We start from the raw sequence: 23,536 nt of genomic DNA, 5'->3' as shown, positions 1-23,536 counted from the left end.
AATTTTTGATATAATTCATATTAAAAAAATAAACATTTATCGGGTTATTAATTTCCTTGGAAAAAATTCTCGAAATTTTGCTAAAGATACTCAATTCAATATAATTTTATTGTTATAATAATTAAATTATAAAAAATATATATTTCGCAGTTCTTTATTTCTTTCCATTTTTATATGAAACGCTTTTTATATGAAAGTTACATCAACCGTGGTGAAATATGGAATTATTTTGAATTTAATAATTCTACAATAAATATGAATATTAAATTTTTTTAAGTTTTAAATTATTTTCAAGGGTAAAAATAAAAAAAATGATTTTTTTAAAACCATATTCATAAATATTACCATCTAAATTTATATTATTCACAAAATAAAAGTTTGTTAATAAGGGACAAATGGTCGATAATCATTTACTATAATTGCGAATTTTTGTGTTTGTATGCTATAAAGTTATTTTGAATAGTATAATGTCCAAAAAGAATATTTAATTTTATAATTTATAAACACTGCAAATTAGCCTATATAAAAAAAATTAACATTTTCCTCGTTAATTTAAATATATATTATAACCGATTATTTTTAAATCAATAGGATGCCATTATAGTTCAGTAGTACGTTGACTATTTAACCTTCAGAAGCACTGGTTGCATATCCGATCTAAATTGTCGTAAAGAGGAAGATAACTTTATGATGCTCCAATATGATAAAGCAGGAGATTAGGCATTTTTTCCGTGCCACACGCATGTATAGTATACTTTAGTTGGCAAAAATATGATATTCTCTGACCGATTGAAATACATAAAATTTGATATATAAGAAATAAAATAGGAAGCTCTAAGGAATGATCGTTAGGAGATGATAATAGCATAAAATGTTATTTTATATTATAAAAGTCACAGAAATGTTGTTAGTGTGAAAAAAATATCAGAAGATATATATAAATAGTAAGACATTAAGATAATGACGATTGTACCTTATAAATGGTGTCGGAATATATCTCGGAGATTATGGCACATAATTAAATTGATTAGAAAGTGGAAAGAAAAAGGTTTCGGCAAAAATGAGAAAGTTTTATTGATGCCTGATTCCTTAAATAAGATAAGCAGTGGCTGCTGATTTGAATGCATCATATAGATATAGTTAAACAGGGGATACTTATGGGGATGGGAGTTGAGCTATCTTAGGTATATGATTTAGCAATTAGAAATATCAGGTATAAGAGTGGTAATTTAAAATTCAGAGATTTTTTTTTAAAAATTTAGTAGATAAGTTTTCGATTAATAATAACGGGTTTCAAATAGGCTAAAAACAGAAACCCACTTTTGGTAAACTTGATTTTCAAAAGGAAATTTGAGGCCTGTACACGAAGCATTTCCCACAGTTAAGTTTAGGAAAAGCCATAAAGAGGGATGGAATTTGGTTGAAAGTGAGATTGTAAGAAACGAAAATGGTATACTCTAAAAAGATTATGGCAAACATAAGGTGAGGAATATATGGTAAGTGGAATATGGATATTCAGCGTATTAGTGTTGTTAAGAGACCCGATTTTGGTCGATAATTTATTAAGATTTTCGCCCAAAATAATATTGTGTAAGCCTGGAGACTTTACTGGTAGTTAGGAGAAAGGTTGACATTAAATCTCGATGGTTACATGATATTTAAAAAAATCGACCCAAATAGAGTCTTTTAAACAACACCATTATATGATATGTTTTTTCTTTGTTCATACCATATGCTTTCTTACTCTGCTCAAATGGCCGAACTTTTTTTATAAAAATAACCTATAATATTACATCTTTTTAACCAGTACCAACGTTACAATGGTCCGATATATTTTTTGTTAATTTTTTGACCAGACCCGATTGTTATTTTTTGTCATAATTTTTGGACTTGTTATTATCCGTCAATAGTTTCATAAAAGAAATTAAAAATATGCACATTTTAAATGGATAATTAAACGATCCATCATATGATTTTAACATTTTTTTTTTTAAAAAAAATAAATTATATTAATTGATTGTTGATGACCCCATTTGGGATCCGATTGATATAAAAATGATTTCCGTTCGCTTTCGATTTTCCGAGCATCTATTGGAAGAGGAGATGTGAGGCCCTATTGGCCAGGCCCAAATCGTGTCATTTTTAAATTAATATTTTTTTTAAAAAAAAATCGATCTGCCACCATTTTTTATTTCTTTAAAAAAAAATTTTTTTTTTCAACATCACTGATTTTTTTAAAAATTATTCTTTTTTTTTTGCCACTGCCCGGAAATATATCCGAATACTCCCCCAGGAATGAAATTTTTTTTCTCTAAGATTAGTTAAAGAAATGCACCATGTCTTAATCGTAAAATCGATTGATCAAAATAATTAAATATATTAATGTGTATTTTTTGTCATAATTCCTAAACTATTGATTTATAATATTTATTATGCGTTAAAAAATTATGTTTGTATAATTTCGTGCTAAAAGAGTGAAAGGTGAAAAGTGTTTTTGATCTTTTTATTCAAAAGTATAAAATAAAATTATAATTTAAACATTAGTGTCTAGTTAGTGTATAGTTTCTTATTATTTTTAAAAACAAATATTATTTAATGAAAATATTTTTTAGGAAATGGCGATGTAAATTTGTTAAAAAGTGAGTATTGCCATATTTCAAGATGGAGTCACAAATCGAATGAAGCAAAAATTTGTTGGAATTCGGAGTGAACGAAACCGCTATAATCTTCAGATCCTTAACCAGAACTTAGCTGTTACATAAAAATTTTAAAAAAATAGAGAAACCAATATAATTTTCAACTGATTTTTAAAACAGTTTCTTTTTGAAATCGAAATTTCAAGACTAATTTTTTTTTTGGCTTAGATTATGACATTTTCCTTTTATACTATATTAATATATTTAATGCCAACTTTGGTATAAACTTATTATTGCTGTATGTTTTTTGATAATATTCATAAGCATATCATGTTGTATTTATTAGTGTTTCTTAAAGTTATATTATATTTTGATTTAGTGTTGCTAAATGACTAGTTTTGAGCCGATCTTTAAAAACCCCTAACTCAATAACTTAGCCAGAAAAATATTGCCTAAGCCTCTAGATTTCTCTAATAGATGTCTAGACCTTTGTGCCAATCTATGAGCAAAATTTTGAGGGTTACGTAATATTTTTCTGGAGAAAATATTGGATTAGCCGTTTTTAAAAATCGGCTCAAATGAAGCCGTTTAACAAGAACTATTTTGTTTAAAAAAAAAATTTCTTTTGAACAGATGTATTAATTTTGAAAGAACTGATTGATTATGATTATAGTTACATTTAAAAATTGTAATGTTCTCTTTTTTGATTCGTAAAATTTTTTATGTTTTACTTTATTTTAAAAAGAAAAATGAATATCATTCAAAATTAATTATAAAAGTATCGCCAACAGTGGCGATACTTTTAAATTGAAAATAAAAATATTCGCATATTTCTATCTCTCGTTTCTTCAATGAATTCTATGATTACGTTTTCTTATTTTACATAATTTTGAAAGTTACCATGTCCAAAATGTAATTAGTTTTACATATCACATAGTTTATACCTTACTTGAAATTTATCTGGTTACAATTGCTGAAATCTAATTTACATAGTTTGTTACATTATAGTCAATTTAAACAAAAGGAAATTATGTTAATTTTATATTAAATAAAAGTAGCTATATATCTATTATTTATCATTATATGAACAAATCATAATATAATATTATTAATAAATTATTATATATTATGTATAATGAAAATTTGTCAAAGAGATTTATTTACATTATATTAAGAGAATCTAATCTATTCATTATAGTTGGGTTTTAGCTAAATTTCGGCTAATTCGACTAATTATTCAGAACACGTCCCTTAGAAAATCTGCTTAACATGGAGACGCGAGTTGATTTATTTTTGCCTTCTTAAGAGTTTACCAAAAATGTAACTTGTTACAAGCTAGAATTACTTTTCTTCAAAGTTCTACTTAAAAGTTCCTCAAAAACTAGTACCATTAACAAACAATACTATATTTTATTGGAGCCAAATTTAACTTATTATCGGTTTTGTTCACATTTCGAAAACTTAAAGATAATTATAATTTTTGCATTTTATATAAAATTTATGGGGGAAAATAAATTAATATAATAAGACGAATGCTTCTCCCTCCACCTCCAATCTTTGATGATTTTACCCCGAAAATCTTGCCATGATAAATATTCAAAATCAGCAAAAATGAAAATTATTATTATCAAAACCTTACATCCTTCTAACCCCTACCCCCATCCACCCTTTTTTAATTATAAAATCTTACGTCGCACCCCATCCCGTGGTGCAAGTGCCTGATTGGTATATTTTATTTACGATTCCATTTGGTAGACTTGAAAATAGAAGAAAAGAAAATTAATCATATTTTTATGCAGCTGAAGATTTTAATTAATAACGTTTTTTTTTTAAAGAAAATCCTTTATGGTATATATTATATATAATAGAACTCATTAATGATCCCAACTCCAAAAGTTAAGAAATGTGGGAGCTAAGCATAAAAATAATTAAAGGTTTGAATCGTATTTAATGCCTACATATACAAATATAACAATTATTATAAATTTAGGCAAATTTTTATGATCCTTTTTATTTTAAATTGGTATCTTAGGAAACATTGGGAAATATATCACCCCCTTCTTCCTCTATTTATATATTTTTCAATTTTTTTATTTATTATAAAATGGAATAATATGGGGGAGGAGTGTTATTAATTAAACAATACTATAAAATATTAAAAGACTCAATTTTGGGTATAATGTTAATTATTTTATTGTTATTTTTTTTTACAAGTAAAAGCATTATGTAGAATTGGAAGAAGGTTTAACAATGCTTATAGAAATTATCATAAAAACGATGATCATTATAGTGGTGCAACTCATGAAGATTGGTAAACCGGGTCCCGATATTTCTGATATATAAAAAATGTTCTTGTTTCGCGTTTCAAGGGTCTTCATAATGCGCTCAGCCATTGGCGCTTTCTTTTCCATCCCCTCATTTTTAATACTTTTCGCCTTACTCACAATAGATTTAGCATCTATGAGCACCGTATTGTTCTTGTTTTGGTTGAAATAATCCTTGGAATCATTTCCTTCTAGCACCACTATAGAACGAGCCAACAAGGGAGGCATGAAGTAGTTGATGAAAGACCCATTTCGCAATTTGACCCTGACCTTGCTAACATATTTTGTAGCAGTGGCATTGAGGAGTTTTTCTAAGGTGATCTGGTTTGTTAAGTTATTTTCATGTGGTAATAGCGGGAAGACTGGCGCTGATTCGTTGAAGAAAGTTTGCAGCAAAAAGGATTCACTTGGAAGTGAGTGAGATTTTAGTAAAGAAATGTACGCGGTTAGAATTATTAGCATGGATAGATAATTAGGGGACATCATTATATTTTTTTTAAGTGGTACCTTCCAGGTATTAAAAAGGAAATATTATAAAAATTATTGATTATTTTAATCATAAATTACATGATATAATAATGAATGATGCTTTTCGAAATGATGCTATAAGATGTAATTGAGTTCTTTCGCATTGAATGCGATAAGTCATTAAATAATTATTGCCAGGAATTAATTAGTTTATCTAGCGATGTTTTAAACATGCGAGAACAGGGCACAAATTTTAACAGGCATTCATACTCTTCTCTAGATACATATATCATAATTACTGAACTAGTTAGTCATTAATCTTAAATTGCATTAAAAATAATTATACGTACGTAACATAAAATCAAATTGTGGTGAAATAAGTTTGAAGATAATTGTAGTAAATATTTCTAGACATATCGGTATAAAAATTCTCCGAAAATTGTAAAAAAAAATGGAAATAAACTCCTATTTTACTGGGGAAAATTAAATTTTAGCAAAAATTAGATGTTTTGCATCAGATATCTGTGGAAAACCAACTCATTAGACCCAATGCAATTCATATGAAAGGCGTTCCGATAGGTGTGGATAGTATTCGCGTGGGGTAGTGTGGTGGATGGAAAAATTTTTATCTACTTAAAATTATATTTAAGAAAACAATCAAATTGATAAAAAGGGGAAAATTATATTTTTTCCCTAGATCCTTTGTCTCCGCCTATGAACTCAACCAAACCAATACTGCCCCTCCCTTTTTTCGATCACAAAATTATTTATAATTTTCCTACCCGAAACTAAAATGAAATTTTACACCATAAAAATATATCTTGGAGATAGATTTTATAAAAAAATGTATCTTAGATACAGATCAAAGCATCTTATTAAAAAATATTAAACAACCTATAAGATACTGTGTATTTTGTTAAATAAGAGTTTCTCAGATGCATACAAATTTTTATGGAAAATTTAATATATTCCTTCAGCACAACATGCTATGAGGAGGTCTAAATAATCCCGTTATTCACAAAAAATAGATATAATCCCTTCCAACTCACCCACCCGCTACACAGGAATTATGTGTGACTAAACGATAAGAACGGAGCTGGTGAGATGCATAAACCAACGAGAGGTATACATAGAGAGATACCACTTAATTCAGGATTTTTTCAAAATATATTATACTTATTTTTAATTTTTATAGCTAATAATAGCGATTTAAAATATATGGCCCGGCCCTAGCATTTTTAAAAAAATTGAGGCACGGCCCGGTTATTTATTTTTCCAGGCCAGATTACATTTTAAAAAATTAAACCGAGTACACCGGCCGTGCCTGCCGGTCTCTGATTATAATATGTGGTATTGACTACTAATATTCTTAATGAAATCATTTATTTAAATATAAAAAACCAAAAAATATATCATTATAAAAGATTTTTTAAGTATAATCAAATAGAAATTACTATTTTTTATTCCCAGTATAATGTGTCAAAAGGTCAATACAAAATGGACAGCGAAATTTAAATCAATATATTTTAGTCAATCCCTATTTTAAAAAAAAGGTTGCGATTATTTTAATTACAATTGTCGTATTGGGATATGTAATCCATGGGTATTCGGGATCTTTGTATTTTATATTATTTAACTGAAGGGTGATTTTTAAATTTGAAAAAAAATCTGATCTAACCGAAAATGCATTCCAGCATGTGTGGAGGAACCCTTACCCGTATATACTATTAGATTAGTGATTCATTAATCAAAAATGTCTACACATAGGGGAGTCAACTATAGCGCCATTATGTGACTTGCCACTTCGACTAACTGTCTTTATTTATCATCATATGAATGCACATTAATTTCATTTAATAGACGTGCAAAAAAGAGGTCTGCAATGGGCGAGTTTTAACCAAAAGGCCCGCTCAGTCGTTGTTTTGACACTTTTTTTAACCAGCCTGAATTTATTTTAAACATTTACCCGTCCTACCCATTTATCTATAAATTTTGTTCAGCCCGCCCGCCTGTCCAATGTTTGATCTTTATTTATTTTTTAATGTAGTTTCAATAAAAGTATGTTTTCTCATTTCGCCTTAAAAATATTAAAAATTCACTTGCCACGCACCTGCCCATTACTTTATAGTGCAAACCACAAAATGGCGTTACAGCTGGACACTTTTAAATACATTTAATGAATGAAAACACAATCTTGTAGTATATATTTCATTGTGCCTCCCCTGAAATTTCAGAAATTTTCGCCATATTTGTGTATTTTTTTTGTTTGGTATATATACTATTTATATGAACTAGTATTTAATAATATTTTGTTTCCCGACCCAATCCATCCGAAAAAAAAATAAAATTATTTTAAATCTGAGTATAACAAAGTAATCAAATTTCCTTAAAATTTATTTTCTAAAGGATCTCTGTTTCCGGTTCTTAAACCTGTCGTGGTTTCGAGGGTTCCGGTTGTTTCGCCTATCTGAAAATATTGTACTTATATAGCTACATCTTTGCAAGCAATTTAAAAAAATGCGCAAAATATTTGCCAAGACACTCACGTTTGTTTATATTGTTTATAGATTTTTGCTAAAATAAAATGGCCGATTTTTAATTGCTAGAGAAGACATCGTCTAAACAGATATTTAAATTTTTTTAAATTAAATAAAGAATAAGTTGAAATTGTCAATGAAAAAAATATATTATTTCAAATTCCCGATAACCCACCCATACTAGCCTTTGTCCGTATCTAAATTAATGCTAAAAACATTAGCCCATAACAGATTGGTGTATTCCAAGACAAATTCAACAACAAAATACTATTTTAAAATTTACCCTTGATTAACATTGATTCATTTAAATTTACATAATATTTATTACTACTATAGAATTATTATAAATATGTAATGAAAACGAAGAATTTGATTCGGCACATCGTATCCATCACACATTATTACAAAATACTAATAATTAATTTGTTGGGAGTTGGGCTAATAGTCGATTACGAAACGAAATCCATTATCCTCTTCTATGATATGTTTATAATTAGGAAATTTACGAATATAAATTACATATGAATATTGTAATTTATTTTTAAATAAGTGGTCAATCATTATTTTATTAGAGTGTAATTAAATTATAAAATATTTTATGAACAATATTTATAGATTGTTTCATGTAATTTATCTTTATTCCATCTGAGTATCTCGATAAACAAAGAAAAAATCATAATACACCATGAAACTAACAATAATGATGTTAGGTTGAAGCATTTATCAGAGATTAATAATTTTTTAGGGAACGCTTTGAACCCTTTCATTTTATAAAAGACGGTTTATAAGAGCATCTTTTTATCCAAAAAGTTGCCATTAGCCCAAAAATTTCAAAGAGCCATGCACGTAACTCTGTAGCGTTTGTAATAAAAGTGTTGTAGGCCAATTACTTTGATTTGTGTTGGAAATGAAAAGACTCACTTAAGATATGGTGTGAGAGAGAGCGGTGCGCGTGTTTTATTTATAAAAAGTGTGCGAAGAGCTCAGGATACCGGCGTTGTAAAATGATTCTTTTGTTACTAATATCAGGGCATATCTCCCACCTTTTGGGGCTAGGGGTACTACTAGTTCTGCTGAAAGCAGACAGCTGTTCTAGTAAATTTGTAATCTTAAGGGTAGTCAAGAAGTACAAACTTTGGGAGGTTTGAGATGAGGATAATATATACTTCTTTTAAAGTCTCTATTTTGATAAAACTTTGGTTATTTAGCCATTAATTTGAGAGTAAACAAAGATACTATATGGTCTTAGAATTTTTATAAGTTATCATTATCTTTTTGGGTCCAGTTATGAAGATAGGATTTAGTAAAGCTATGTAAGAGGTGTATAGTGAACTGATGAAGGTGGCATATGAAAATAAATTGCAAAGATCGGGTATAAAAATGAACAGGTGAATGTAGTAGGTAACTTAGACCGGAATAAATTGGTCTCAAGGATTTTAAAGATAAATAGATCTTGGTGGTTAGGTAATAAATATGAAACGAAAAACTAAAGTCGATGCATACGATGGAAGTGATAGCCCTATATGGAAAACAGACAGAGACGTTTACGGAATAAGTGGTAGCAGATGACATGAGAAATTTGGTATACCCGAAGAACATCAAGTGAGTATTGAGAGGGAAGAGTACACCTAGGTTAAACAATATAAATCGTTCGGTTTTACAGTACAAATATGATAATTTAATTAGATTTTTTAATAAAAAACTTTTATATATTGTGACGAATCGACCATTTGTAGACCTAGAGTCCTTGTAATAGCGCTCATGGCAGGTAATCCTGTATGAGACAAATCATCGAAACTACTTTTATAAGTTTTGGAGTAGAGTAAATTTATAACGTTTATGGCCGTTATTATAGGCACCGTATGCCTCAATCTCTCGGTTTGATATCTGAGTAATTGTGCGTGAGAACCTACATTTTTAAAAAAAATAAGTTTAATAATACATCACGCATGAGTTTGTATAGTGGTCTATTATATAAAAAATATCGTTTAACTATAACAGCAAGCCCTCGTGTCCGACATTTTCGCGATTTTATTTTACACCCATGAGTGAATCAATGGCGTCTCTATTAAAGGTCGAAAAAAAATTAGACGTACATACAGGGCACCTCTAATCTTTATCACATCCCCAAAACTCCGTGGCATATCTTAATAAACAAAAAAAAATGAGGTTTATTTATTATTACGATGAAATTCTATTATAATTCCATTCGAACAATTTTAAAATGTCAGATACGAGAATTTGCAGCAAAGCCGAAGCCGAATGTTATGATAGTTAATTTAAATTGAGAGTTTGTAAATGAAGAATTTGAATATTGCATAGTTATTGTTTTTTGAATCTGTTGGATGATAATCTATCTTTATTGTTATGGAAATGAAGCATTATATATTATTTCAATGCGTATTAATAATCAGCTGGTAAGACGCAGTTTCCCGTGTAAATATTTTATGTAATTTAATATTAAAAAAAAATTTTCAGATGTATATATTCATTCATAAAAATTCTTTTAGGGGGAACATAAATGGCGTGCCAGCAGTAGTAAATGATAAAATATGTCATATTATTCATATTGTATTATTAATTAGGTAATTAGTCATATTATAAATATACTATAAATATACTATAAATACAGTAATCTAATTTAAGCTCTTGATAATGGCAACTCTTGATTTAAATTTTAAGTTCATTCCTATATAAATAAAGTCTTGAGAAATTGGACATTTCTAAGTTAGACAAAAATCTTGGTCCCAACGATGCCAAAATTAGACAAAGTTTATTCTATTTATAGATCACTGAATATTAATTTATAATATATTTAGCAAACTGGCACCAATATAATTTTTTACAGTTTATAGTGGGATTTTTTTTTATTAAGAGTGATTGCTTAAAAAACTGGAGCAGCCGATTTCCAGGGAAATCTGCTGACGAAGGTAAAATCCTTCATTGGAGTCCCCCTGAGATTTGTCTCATTTTCCCCCTATGATTTAAATAAAATTGAGGGCATCACTTCTTAACATGCCTAGGGTATTGGTAACGATTGGAATAAACACAGTGTTGGTGAGGCCAGTATATTTGTTTTTTTAGGATTTCAGCCTTTTCAATGGCAGAAAATGAGATCCCTTCCATTGCAAGTTCTCCCATGGACGACAACCGCGCCATAATATCAACAACATTCTTTTAGCTGCCTTCAAAAAAGTTAATATTCCATCCCTCTCGAGCCGGTGGGCCTCTCAAACGAAAACGTCTTACGTCCCGATGGGATATCCCTCATTCCCTGTATTAATGGTCTCCAGCTCGCTTGAGACTATACCTGTGTCTATTTTGCAGTAAAGTCTAACCTCTCATTTTCTGCTAAAAAAACAAATATGCCGGCGTCACCAACACCGTGTTTATTCCAATCGTTACCAATACCCTAGGCATGTTTGGAAGTGATGCTCTCAATTTCATTAAAATCATAAGGAAAACTATGAGGATCTCAGGGTACTCCAATGAAGGATTTTACCTTCGTCAGCAGATTTCCCTGGAAATCTGCAGGTCCAATTTTTTATTCACTCTTCTTTAGGATGATTCGTACCCGTTTTTTAAATATTTTTTTTTTCTTTCTTTTTTATACATATATTTTAAAAAATTCATTTTTAATATATGCTTATTAGTTTTTTTTTTAAATATATATATTTTTTAAATTATTCAGTGTATATATATATCCTATTTTTAAAATAAATAAAAAGATTTGTATATTAATCAGAGACCTGCAGAGGTACCATTTGTAAGGCCCGGCCTGGATTTTTTAAAAATATATTTTACTTATTTTTGATTTTTACAGCTAATAATGGCGATTTCAAATAAAAAAAATTCCTTATTATGGCTCTGGAACTAATAATTTATCTTCATCTGCAATTTTTATTATAAATCTTACGTATTTAATTGGGTAACGTTTATATAAAAAAAAGAGAACCTTTTTTCCGTAAAAAAAATGGTTAAAATATATAAGATAAAACAATAAAATAATTAAGCCGGAATTTTATTATTTATAATTATTTAGGTAAAAACATTAAAATAGAAATGTAAACGGGAAAAAAACCTATATTGCAAGTGGAGCATAAGGAGTCAGCGAGAATTCTTTGCAGACATTCCACATCTCCCAATCCTAAATTAAGGCCTTGACCAGCTAAAGGATGGACTCTATGGCAAGCATCACTTTAAAAAAAAAATCACAAAATAAATAAAGATAAAAAAAATTTTGGACTCAATTAGGGATTCAAAAAAATTATTTTGTTAGTTATGTGATCGTAGACCCAAACACGGACCAATTTTTGAACAGTCACTTAAACCCGGGGTATTTTGGGAAGGGGGCTGGTCGGAACCCATTTTTAAAAATCTAGCGCCAATAAAAAATTTTGACAAAATCGACGCTCCTCCCCTTTGAAGCCAAACCAGGGTCCATAATCCTGCATTTTTTAATATCGAGTTGAGCTGGCTATATTAATAGCTCTTATGTTGCAGTATTGGTTTTAAACCGGTTCAATCAAATTATAACATTTCAGTTTGCTCCCTTAAAAAGTGCTCCCGTTTCTTTATAGCGGTTTATCAACTATTTTGGTGGTCAAATGACTATTAGATTATCTTGAAAAGATTTAACGTAAAAAAAGTATCTTTCTTCCCTTCCTTCTTTTTCTATATCTCAAATATTCAAATTAATTTATTAAATTAATATAAGTTATATGCTCAATTAACTAATTAAGTTAGATGTATGTGTTACAACCAGATTTGCTTAGACACAGACAGATATTTTTCACATATACCAATGGCTCATACCGCAATTTAAAAATACTTGCCCTCTACCTTTCCTTGTTAGAATAGTTATAATTTTATTACTTTTTCTTGATGCAAGAATTGTTTTCTCTCAAAAGCCCTTTAATTTATCATTATTAAATCTTAATAATGTGTACAGATGCTAAAACCAACTAAAAGAATATTAAAATTTTTAGAGGGGAGGGGGACATTTTTTAAGATTTGGGCCGACACCCAGCTGAGGTAATAGGTGAACCTTTGGTTAAAAACCTTGGCATCGTGATATTATTTTTTTATATAAATCATCTTTGCTAAACGGGCTTACCCTATGAGAGCCACTCTAGGCCACACGAAACGAGAGGCGAACATGAATTTCAAAGGAATCTTCATTCTACTACCTTCTTGGATGGATGTTATGCGGGGCGGAAATTGTTTGTAAGTGTTAATTCTTCTTTTCTTGACTTTTTTTAATATTATAATAAAATATATTAACATTTGATAGCAATTTTGGCAGATTATCACATTTTTTTTATATATAAAAGTTAAGACTTATATTATTTCGCACCGAAACGGAAACGTAAGAATGTGTTTTTTTTACTTAATTGCTCAAAATTTTTTAAAAAAAATACTTAAAAACTACGAATTTATATTGACTTTCAAACAGATATTTTTTCTTAAAATAACGCAAAATAAAAATTTTGATTTTCTCAGAATTTCTTTTATTGAAATTTTAGGAAGAAATACTTAAATCGTTCAGATATTTTTGCCATTAAAGCATTTTATTTCGAATTAAAGTTAATAAAATGAATCGTTGAGTTTTATTGCTCCATACTCTCGGGTCTATTTCATGGGCGGGATATCTTGATGTGGGTGTCAATTAATATTTATAAATTAAAAACGTTAAAATGCTGGAAATTTTAATATTGCCAGAGATTTTTGGAGGAAGGAGATCTTTGCGTGTTGGCTACAATATTGCGGGGAGTCATCCACTGATGGTAAGGGGGGGGAAGACCGAACAACTCTGCAAACGTTACTAAAAATCTTAGATAAATTTTATATAAATAAATTTAAGATCTAGTATTTTAATAAACATATTTTTTTAAAAAATCTAACGTACAACGTTATACATTATTACCTTCTATATCATATAATTTGAATATACTGTGAATGGATAATTTTTATGCATAAAGTTTGGGTTTTTTTTAACGAATATATCATTTTTTAGATTAATCATTAATTAGATACAATATTCCATTTATTGCTTCGATATAATAATCCATTTATTAATTCATTAACAAGACTCAATTACTATTAAAAATAAGGATATAATATTGAAGATCGTTCCGGACCCCTATCCGGATAGGTCTTAAAGTGTGGTTAACGGTTGGGTGTATTATTAAAACCCGCGGTTCGTTTAGATCTTCGAATATCGGCTCCAAAACCAATCGGAAGAGGACCTTCACATTATGAAACAGTCAAATGTGGTTTAAATCTTAGAAAAAAATAATATATTTATCCAAATATGAGAAGATTTGGGTTTATAAGAATATAATTCAGAAATATTTATCGCAATATTAGTATTTCAGTAAATTCAATAAATATGAATTTAGTTAAACTAACTGTTCTCGAACGGTAGCACGTCCAATAGTTTATCCATCCAACTTTCCAGTTTCAGTATTCGCTCATTTTCGATGTTCGCGTTCCACTGAATTATATATAGATATCAAATGAATTATAATATTTTTAAAATCTTTCTTTCTTTTTTCCTTCTTATCTATTCCCTTCATCAAATATATATGCTTTAATTCTTATTCCCTTTAGAGATTTTTTTACCACAATGTTATTAGAGTTAGTCAGCTGATAACAACTTGATATTGGGGAGAAGCAAACTTGGATAGGCCCAATGACATTTAATACTAACCTAATCTGAAAGTAATTTTTGTAATATCTTGAAATGCTTTTCAATTGCCTCTATTACAGTGTATGCTTATTTTAACAAATATTTAAATAAATTATTTAAAATTTATAAAATTTTAAGAAAAATGATAGATAAATGTTTTGATTAATAGATATGTTTTTATTTTTAAAAAGATTTTTTTCTTTAAATTGAAGTATTCAAATCAAATTTTTCCACCGCCTAAATAGATTCTTTATATTTCCTCATTTTAACAGTATTAAGATAATTTTTAAAGGAAATTATTAATATTATTATATCAAAAAATGTATATATTATTAAAGAAACATATCAAAACTTCACATTTGGTGCCATTTTAGACGTGTAAAAATTTATTTTGCAAATTCATTGCTTTAAACAGTGTAAAAAGAATGATAATTTTAGGATAGAAAATCTTATGAGGTTGGGATTACATAACAAAAATTAGAATCAAATATTTGTGTATTTTTGAATTAAATAATTGTATTTCATACATTATTTGTATTCGTAAGAAAACATTTTTTAATTTGATTTATCAAATATTTGATTCGACATTTTACTTCATCATTATATTTAGTTTTTTTTAAAGCACTTGATTATTTTTTTAAAATTATTGTTTCCTTTTTTAAGGTAGTCAACATAATAAATGTAAACCAATGTTTTGTTCAATTCATCCACAAACATCTCTTCATTCATGTGCATCAATTTGTTGTCATGACCATGAAGGTGTGGCACAGACCAAACGAGGGAGCTTTGGGTAGAGTTTAGAGGTAAAAGGGCAACCACACCATGAGGGGTAAACTTTTGCCAGGCCACCATGTTTTCTTGACTCTGTGACATAGTGGTTTCTTCATCTCCATATTTTTGAGAATCAAACTTTGATTAAATTATAAATGATAATATTCTATAATATGTCATTTTTTCAATAAAAGTTCATACAAAACTAATCTTAGTACTAGTGTTATTAAAAGGCTTGTTTTGAGCCAATTTTTTAAAATGGCTAACTCAATATTTCTGCAGAAAAATACTATGCAAGCCTGAAGATTTTGCTCATAGTACAAACATCTAGACATATATTAGCAAAATCTCGATCGAGCCTTAGACAATATTTTTTCTGGCTAAAATATTGAGTTAGCTGTTTTAAAAAATCGGCTCAAAATGTTCAACACTACTTAGTACAAAAGTGTCTATTTTTAAAATCATAATTTATTTTTGGTGAGGCAAAATCACTCCATTTTACGAGCTTTGTCTATCAAACATTTTTTACCATAATAATCTTGATTATTTTCAAAAAAGGAGGTATTATTAAATTGATATATTAAAATAAAAAAATATATATTCTTATGATAATGTTTTACAGTTGATAAATTTAGTGTTGCAATAATAGCAGCCTGTTCATAATCCCATTCAAAACAAGGGGCTTTTTTAGTTTTTCTGATTAAAGAGTTGTAGCCATCTGATCCAATCTATGTAACATATTAAATACCAAATTTTTTTACAAAGGTATAGAATACTAAAAGTTGAGTTTTTAATATATCACCATTGCTCAAATGAACTTCAACTATTAAAAACAAAGTTAGCAATAAAAAAATAATACAAGTACCCTCATCCATGTTTTTGTTATTTGGGTAAGCATATTGATTAATATCTGATTCATATTTTAGCTAAACAATATATAATATATTATGTAATTTAACATGTAAACTTCAAAATTTTTGTTTAAAGGAGAAGATAAAGTTTGTTTCAATGCTGATATAATAATATCCTGTTCAATAATATAAATGATAGCACTCATCATGTCATTACTTTCAAAAACTAAATTGGCTTCTGAAAAGCTGTCCCATATCTAAAAAAAATATCAAATATAATTTATAAGTATAATAAACTTGCATTCTTTGAACTTCTTTAAATCTATTTTTTTTAATAATATTCCATGCTCCAATTTCTAAAAAGAATCAATTACATACTGGTGCAGAGAAATGTATTTAACTTTTAAATAATTCCTTACTCCTTATTGTAATAGCATATACTGGACTTTTATAAGATATATTTGATTGCTCCATATCTTTGCCTCGTTCTAGCAATATAATCTTCTTGTCAATTAATAATGGATTATTTGCTATAACACTGATTATTCACTTATTTTATTTATGTATATACCTAAGGCACTAGCCATAGTCAATCCGACTACTCCACCGCCCGATATAATTACATCATAATGTTTGAATCGGTGGATTATTTGGTTTGACAAGAATTTATGAAAAACTTTGCAGCTGTTCATCATATGAAATGATTGAATAGATTCTTATATATAAAGAAATCGACATTAAGCATGAAAAATATTTTGTAAAATCTTTACGAAGGCTGCACCATGTCTCGTCTTAGGTTACTTTTATATACAAGTTTTAAATTATCTATTTTGATACTCTAGCATAGGTTATTTATTAAATAATTTCTGAGTACGAAAATATAAACATAATTAATTTGAGTATAATAATCTAAAATTATATAATATAGCTAGTGGAATCATATAAAGTTCTTTAAATTTTTATTTAGTTCAAATAGTCAGAGACCTGTATTTCTCAAGTTAGTCACATAATTACCCCTATAAATATCTTGAAGCTTCTAATTTTATTTTAAACATTAATTTTTATATAATGATTCTCAAGCTTAAAAATTTTATTATAGTAAAATAATGTTTTAAGCATAGGCGTAGTTAATTCTTCTAGGAGGGGAGGGGAATTAGAAAATTTCTGTGGAAAAAGAACATATATGAATTATATTATTAGTTTATATAAAATATAATCAATTCCTTATTTATAGATTACTAGAAAAGCATGGTAATAATTTCTTCAAAACAAATATAAGAAATTTCTTTATAAAATAAGTAGAAATATAGTTGATATTCCTCTATTATATAGAATTGGTTACCAAATATTATGTAAAATTCCACTTTTACATACATAGACAGTTGTTGAATATATTACAGTTAGTATTTTACTAAATTTTACTAATCAATGTTTTTGATAATAAATATAAGCACAATTTGCATCCAATTATTTAACGCCATCTATTTATCTTAAATAAAAAACGATATTAAATTTAATCTTCGTATAGAATTATTTTTTTATTTACATTCTGTAAAAGATATTTTCTGATATCCTAGTATATTTTATAGTATACTGTATAATATATAATTCACTATTGGTAAAAATTGTTTGATTATCATGCGATAATTGATAAAATTAGATCTGTTTATATTGTGCATTAATTTTTTTTTTTTAAATTTATAATTTTATTTTATCAATACTTTTATAATTATATTTTACTTTTTAAGATAAATAAATTAAAGTTACCCACTTTATAAAAAATATTGAATATAGCAATTTTATGGATCTATTATTAGTAATTATAATACATTAACTATTGTCTTAAGACTTATCTTTGACTTATATTTCAATTCTTTAAAAATATTTTTGATTTCACTTTTTTATATACAAATGATTTTTTCCAAAAGTATGAATTATGATTAGTTTTAGTTTAAAAAAAATATTAACTTCTACATTCTTTCTTTCAAATTATTGTTTAAGATATTTATACATACATTTTTGGGAGACAGGAAGTGGGGAGAAGACTCAGGAGATAATAGCCTAATATGATATTCACAAAAAGTGATAAATTTCTGGAGGTGGGGGAATTTCCCCTTGTTCCCCTAGCTACGTCTATGATTTTATATGCCCCTACGCTTCTTCTATAAAGTATTACTATATAAAAATCGTAATAAACAAACCCAGTAATGTGATTATTGTGTTCATTAGATTATATGAATTAGATTTATTTCAAATTTAGGCCCGTAGTTCAGATTAAAGCTATAAGTGTAGGAACATAGTGACGAATCAACCATAGAAGCAAGGAAGCGTTGTCTCCTTTGTAATTTTTCTTAATAAATTTCTTTGTTAAAAAAATTAATACTATTTTTACTAGTATTAGTGCATTATAATTCTACTACTATAAAAAAATTAATGTTAAAAATAATTATTGTTTACTTTACAATGATTATTAAATTATTATTATTTCTATTACGTTAAAAATTTATATATTTGAGAAGCAAATTTATAACTGCCTATTTTTTCAAATGAATAAAAAAAAAATAATAATGTTCATATAATATTTTAAGCTGTAATACTTTTATTATGTTAAAAAAATAAACATTGGAGAATTAAATATAAAATTGCTATTTTTTTAAACAAATAAAGAAATGTTTTGTATAATTTTACTTTTAAAATAGGCGTTAGGGAAGCAAATAATAAAAATTTTTTATTTATTTTAATGAATTAAAGATAAAAAAAAACAATAAAAATTTCTTTTTTTTAAAAAAAAAAAAATTTTGGATTTTATTTTATATTTATATAAAATATCAATTACAAATAATATATAAATTATTAAGAAAACACATATTGTAATGTATATAAAAAACTAGATTAAAAAAAATATATATGAAAATTCCAAAATCAAATCACATAAATGTGAATTAAAAATCAAATGTATATAATAAAAAATAATGAATATATGAACGTATAAATAAAGTCTATATATAAATGCGACAAAAGGAATATGAAAAAATAAAAAAATTAAAAAATGCCAATGAAGAACGGGGATGGTATAATAAGAGGAAAAAAAGGATTTAGGATGGCTCTTTAGAAAATTCATTAAAAATATATTTAAAAAAAATTTTGATATAAATTTTTTTATATTACTATTTTTAAAAATTAATAATTAATTTGATATAACAAATGACTTTTAACCAGAATTTAAATTTATAATAATTAGTAATTGAATTAAAGCACATTTGAAATTAGTTCTCTTTATTGTAATTCATATCTTCTTATATAGTCAAAATTCATAATGTAAATTTTCATAAAAATGATAAAAAAGTCTATTCAAAACACAATGGAAATTTACAATTCAAACATAGTTATGTTAAAATAATATTCTAATAATATATATTTATAAGAAGGATTGACCTATCAGATATAAAATTACATTTTAGATATAACTCGAATAAACTTTGTTCAAATATAGCAGTAAACATTGAAAATTAATTTTCGAAAAAGGACCAACACCAACTTTACAACTTAAAATGAAATCAATTTTCAACCTAACTTTGTCTTCAACAACCATAGGTTCAGAGCTGAGATTATATTTAAAACGAATAAAATTTTTACCCATTTATCCAATCAATCTAAAATGAAAAATAATATTATAAAACATTTACAATCTAACAATTATAGTTTTTAAGAATTATATTCAAAACATAGACAAATTCCGCTTATTAATTAATCTTATTTTGTTTGTAAATAAATGTCAGGCTTTTCTGATAATAAACTTCAGGCTTCGTCATTGAAATTACAGGAGTGTATAGTTTAGCAATAATTAGTCTTTTATCTATCATTGATTTTAGATTATATAGTGCATACGATTTTATTAATCCTTCGGAAAATCATAGAATTTTCTATAATATGCTAAAGTCTGCTTATGTATAATGATGGAGATGATTATTGATCTTAATTTTATATGTAGCAATTCCTATTATATTTTGGTTGCATTTCTTAATAGTTTCAAAGCGAAATTGAAAATTTCCAATAACCTTTTTAGAGCTCAAACCCATCCAAGAGCTTAGTTTCAGAAAAAAAGACTCCGAAAATCGAAATTGCAACTCAGCCTCAATTAAGAACCTTAAAAAAAAAATTATAATAGTAAAATAATATTGAATTTAAATCTTCGAAAGAGCTATTTAGACTAGACTTACATCGTTATTGTATAAACCCTATAAAATTTTATTTAAGTTTATAACTCAAGTATATAGTATGAAAGATCCCTTTGAAAAATATAATTTAATTTGATTTTGCAAAATATAAATAGGAGTTAAGGCCGTGTCCTATTTTTATTTAATTTTGATACTTATTTCTGTTTAATCTTAATCAGCCTTTTAAACTGGGGCACCCTATTTTAGTTTGTCTTAAGTGTTTAGTGGCATTGTTATTTTTTGCATTTTTTTTTCGTTTTTTTAATAGTTTTTTGTTTCCGTTTCCGTATCCGTATCCGTTTTGTTTTTTTTTCATTTTTTTTCCAATCTTTTTTTCTCTTTTTAGGTTGATTAGTCGAAGCTATATCTTGAGATATATTTATTGCGTTTTACCCTTTTATACTTCATTAAAGTTTCGTCTTATTTTTATTAATTTGAATGTTTGGTTCAACACTTTTACCTATTACAGTGTTTGGTTTTTCATTTTAATTCATTAAAATTATAATTTTATTCGTTGCCTTATTGAAAACAAATTTTTGGAACAGTATTTTTATAATGGATACATATTATTAAATCATATGTGGTTCATTAAATTCTTGAAAATTCTATTTTTTCCAAACGCAGCCCGGCCCAAAATTTTTAGGCTCGAGCTAAGGCCGGGCCAGGTTTTGGACCGAATTGCATGACCTATGAGTACATGTTTTATCGGCTGAGAATATGACCTTTTGAGCGATCCCTTGGTAGAAATGGCTATTGGTGAGAATATAAAATTGTTGAGGCTTTTGTATTTGTTTATTTTTTAGTCTATGCTTGAGTAAGCAGGTTACTATTAATATTAGTGGAGAAGGATGAGGCACTATAATCCCAAATAAGGATCTACCCATGGGTTGGATCTTAGGCCGTTATCTGTTGGGATGTTCATTGTATATGTATATTAAAATAATATGGCATCACAAAATTAATTAAAAGCTTTTATTTATCAAAATTATTTAAAACATAATGATATAATTTAAAAAAAGATATAGGTAATTGAGTATATATAATTTAAATAATTAAAATATTATTAATTTCTTATAAGCATTAAATAGATAAATTTAAAAAAAATTACAAAACTATTTTTCGGTAACTTTAGTCAACACTTTGTTATACTGAACATCGGCCATGGAATTGCCTTGAATTTCTACTAATACACCCTGTAGTGATTTTTTCAAAGCTTCTTTACTAGAAGTGTACAGCATCTTCTTCTTTGTGTCAGAGCTATCTGGACACCATATATAGAAGATAAGTTTATGAGAAGGTTGGTTGGTCTTGGGACTGACAAAATCAAAATCCACCAGAGCATATCGGCAATCCTTATGAGTTTGAACGTCGGCCAGTTCCTTGAGAAATTCCTCGTATTTGGCCTTATCAGATCCTTTTTTGATGACAACGATTTTGGAGTTATCGGCTGACATCCCAAATAACACGTATTTATGATTAGCCTTCATCTTAACCTCTTCGAATACGGTCAAACACTCCGCATCCAACGTTACACCTGACATACCACTCATGTTTGCTTGATTTCTACAGTTATTTATATATTAAATACGGGAAAAATCCAAGATGGAAAAATGAATTTCAATAATTTTTAAAATAAAATTGCTTAAATTGATAAAATAAATAAAAATTGAATTATAATTATGTGCATACAAACACGTCACGTTTTTTTCGTAAATGTAAAAGTTAAATTTTTTGAAAAATCGAAATAATGACGTGTACACGTTGTTTCATATTATTTTATTGTTTGATATAATATACATCATGATATGTAATATCCATATTTTGATTCATGCTTCTATTATCCTTAGAAAAGAATTATTTATTTGTCATTTCACTTAAGTTTTAGTTGGACTTGGTTAGCAAGCATTTCTACCCCGGGGTGCATGACAAAAGATGATCTAAAATAATATATATTATCATTAGAATAAAGAGAGCAGGAGAAAATGGAAAGTTTTCTTTTGGAAAGAGGGGTTGAAAACCTTATTGTTGTAGCAGGGTGGGTTATAAAAGTAAGTAATCTAAGAAATACTTAATTTTATGCGGATAATCATTTTTATATTTTTTTTTTTATTTTCCAAATTTATATTTTCATTGGTTGATGGTTTTCCCTGATTTTTTTGGTTCTCAATGGTAAGTAACTTTCTCCAAAAGTTTGAAGTATTGAAGTTTGAAAAGGGAAACAGGCAAATGGCTTTTAAAATGAAAATTGCATCTAAATATTTATGGGTATAATATGATCATCGGCTAAGGATTGTAGAAGTGCCAGGGTCAAGGAATCTAAAAAGGCTGGATTTTTAAAAGTAGCTCATAAAAATTTTGTTTTATTTAACCCTTACGTCTCTAAAATTTTCTCCTAGATGGCAGAAAGTTAGAAAACCTCTTAACTCGAGGACTGCGTATTATTACCTAGAATTGCTGATCAACTGTAAATTTTAGAATCAGTACCATACAAAACGAACCATTTTTAGCAAATACCATCCCACTTTTAGATTTGGTCACATATTAATAAAATTTCTATTTCATATCCTAAAATTTGTAAAATTTTATTAAACAAAAACTTTTAGTCAAAATAAAGAACTAACAACATAAAAACTTGTCCGCAGGACTTTAAACTTTCGAAAATGTATTACTGGCTTGTTTTAAGGCTTAAAATAAATAATATTAACCGGAATTCAACACTTTTTAAAAATTTTTTGGAAGTTAGAGTTCCTACTTGTCAGTAGGCAAATATTATATGAAGCGGGTTTATCAAGAAACATTCAATTCTAATACAAATCAGTAATTTATTAAATATTTTTATACTTTATTCACTATTTATTATAAATCTAATGTATAAAATAACCCTTAGTTCCAAATTTGCCCTTAGTTTATTTCAATTCTTGTAAAAACACAATCTTTTTAAATTTATAACATTTTAAAATGAATCTAGGATATAGAGATATCGTCTAAAAATAGATTTAGATACAGATATACTATTTACGTATTTAGACACAGATATACTA

General features: G+C 27.3%; 2 protein-coding genes across 5 annotated transcripts; both read right to left on the bottom strand.

The window, feature by feature from the left end:
* Window positions 1-569: 569 nt before the first annotated feature.
* LOC135928097 (ubiquinone biosynthesis monooxygenase COQ6, mitochondrial-like) lies at window positions 570-16,991 on the bottom strand. 4 transcript variants are annotated; one of them, XM_065464441.1, is made up of 13 exons: window positions 16,850-16,991; window positions 16,680-16,808; window positions 16,576-16,634; window positions 16,395-16,535; window positions 16,293-16,353; window positions 16,204-16,250; window positions 16,048-16,155; window positions 15,344-15,565; window positions 14,377-14,461; window positions 13,082-13,217; window positions 12,047-12,162; window positions 9,669-9,874; window positions 570-781 (listed from the first exon to the last, which is right to left on the bottom strand). In XM_065464441.1, exons 1-13 carry the CDS (start codon window positions 16,971-16,973, stop codon window positions 686-688), a joined length of 1,530 nt encoding a protein of 509 aa, XP_065320513.1. In that variant the 5' UTR covers window positions 16,974-16,991; the 3' UTR covers window positions 570-685. The 4 variants fall into 4 exon arrangements, with proteins under 4 accessions (XP_065320513.1, XP_065320516.1, XP_065320514.1 ...); XM_065464442.1 differs by lacking the exon at window positions 570-781 and adding an exon at window positions 8,306-8,441; XM_065464444.1 differs by lacking the exon at window positions 9,669-9,874 and having other exon boundaries at window positions 589-781.
* Window positions 16,992-21,607: 4,616 nt separating this feature from the next.
* On the bottom strand, window positions 21,608-22,096 carry LOC135928559 (uncharacterized). Its single transcript, XM_065465015.1, has one exon. It carries the CDS (start codon window positions 22,043-22,045, stop codon window positions 21,608-21,610), a length of 438 nt encoding a protein of 145 aa, XP_065321087.1. The 5' UTR covers window positions 22,046-22,096.
* Window positions 22,097-23,536: the final 1,440 nt, after the last annotated feature.

Source organism: Gordionus sp. m RMFG-2023, chromosome 4 (genome assembly GCF_954871325.1).
Source record: "Gordionus sp. m RMFG-2023 chromosome 4, tfGorSpeb1-WG-v2, whole genome shotgun sequence".
Lineage (NCBI taxonomy): Eukaryota > Metazoa > Nematomorpha > Gordioida > Chordodea > Parachordodidae > Gordionus > Gordionus sp. m RMFG-2023.
This window is presented reverse-complemented; position numbering and strand designations above follow the sequence as displayed.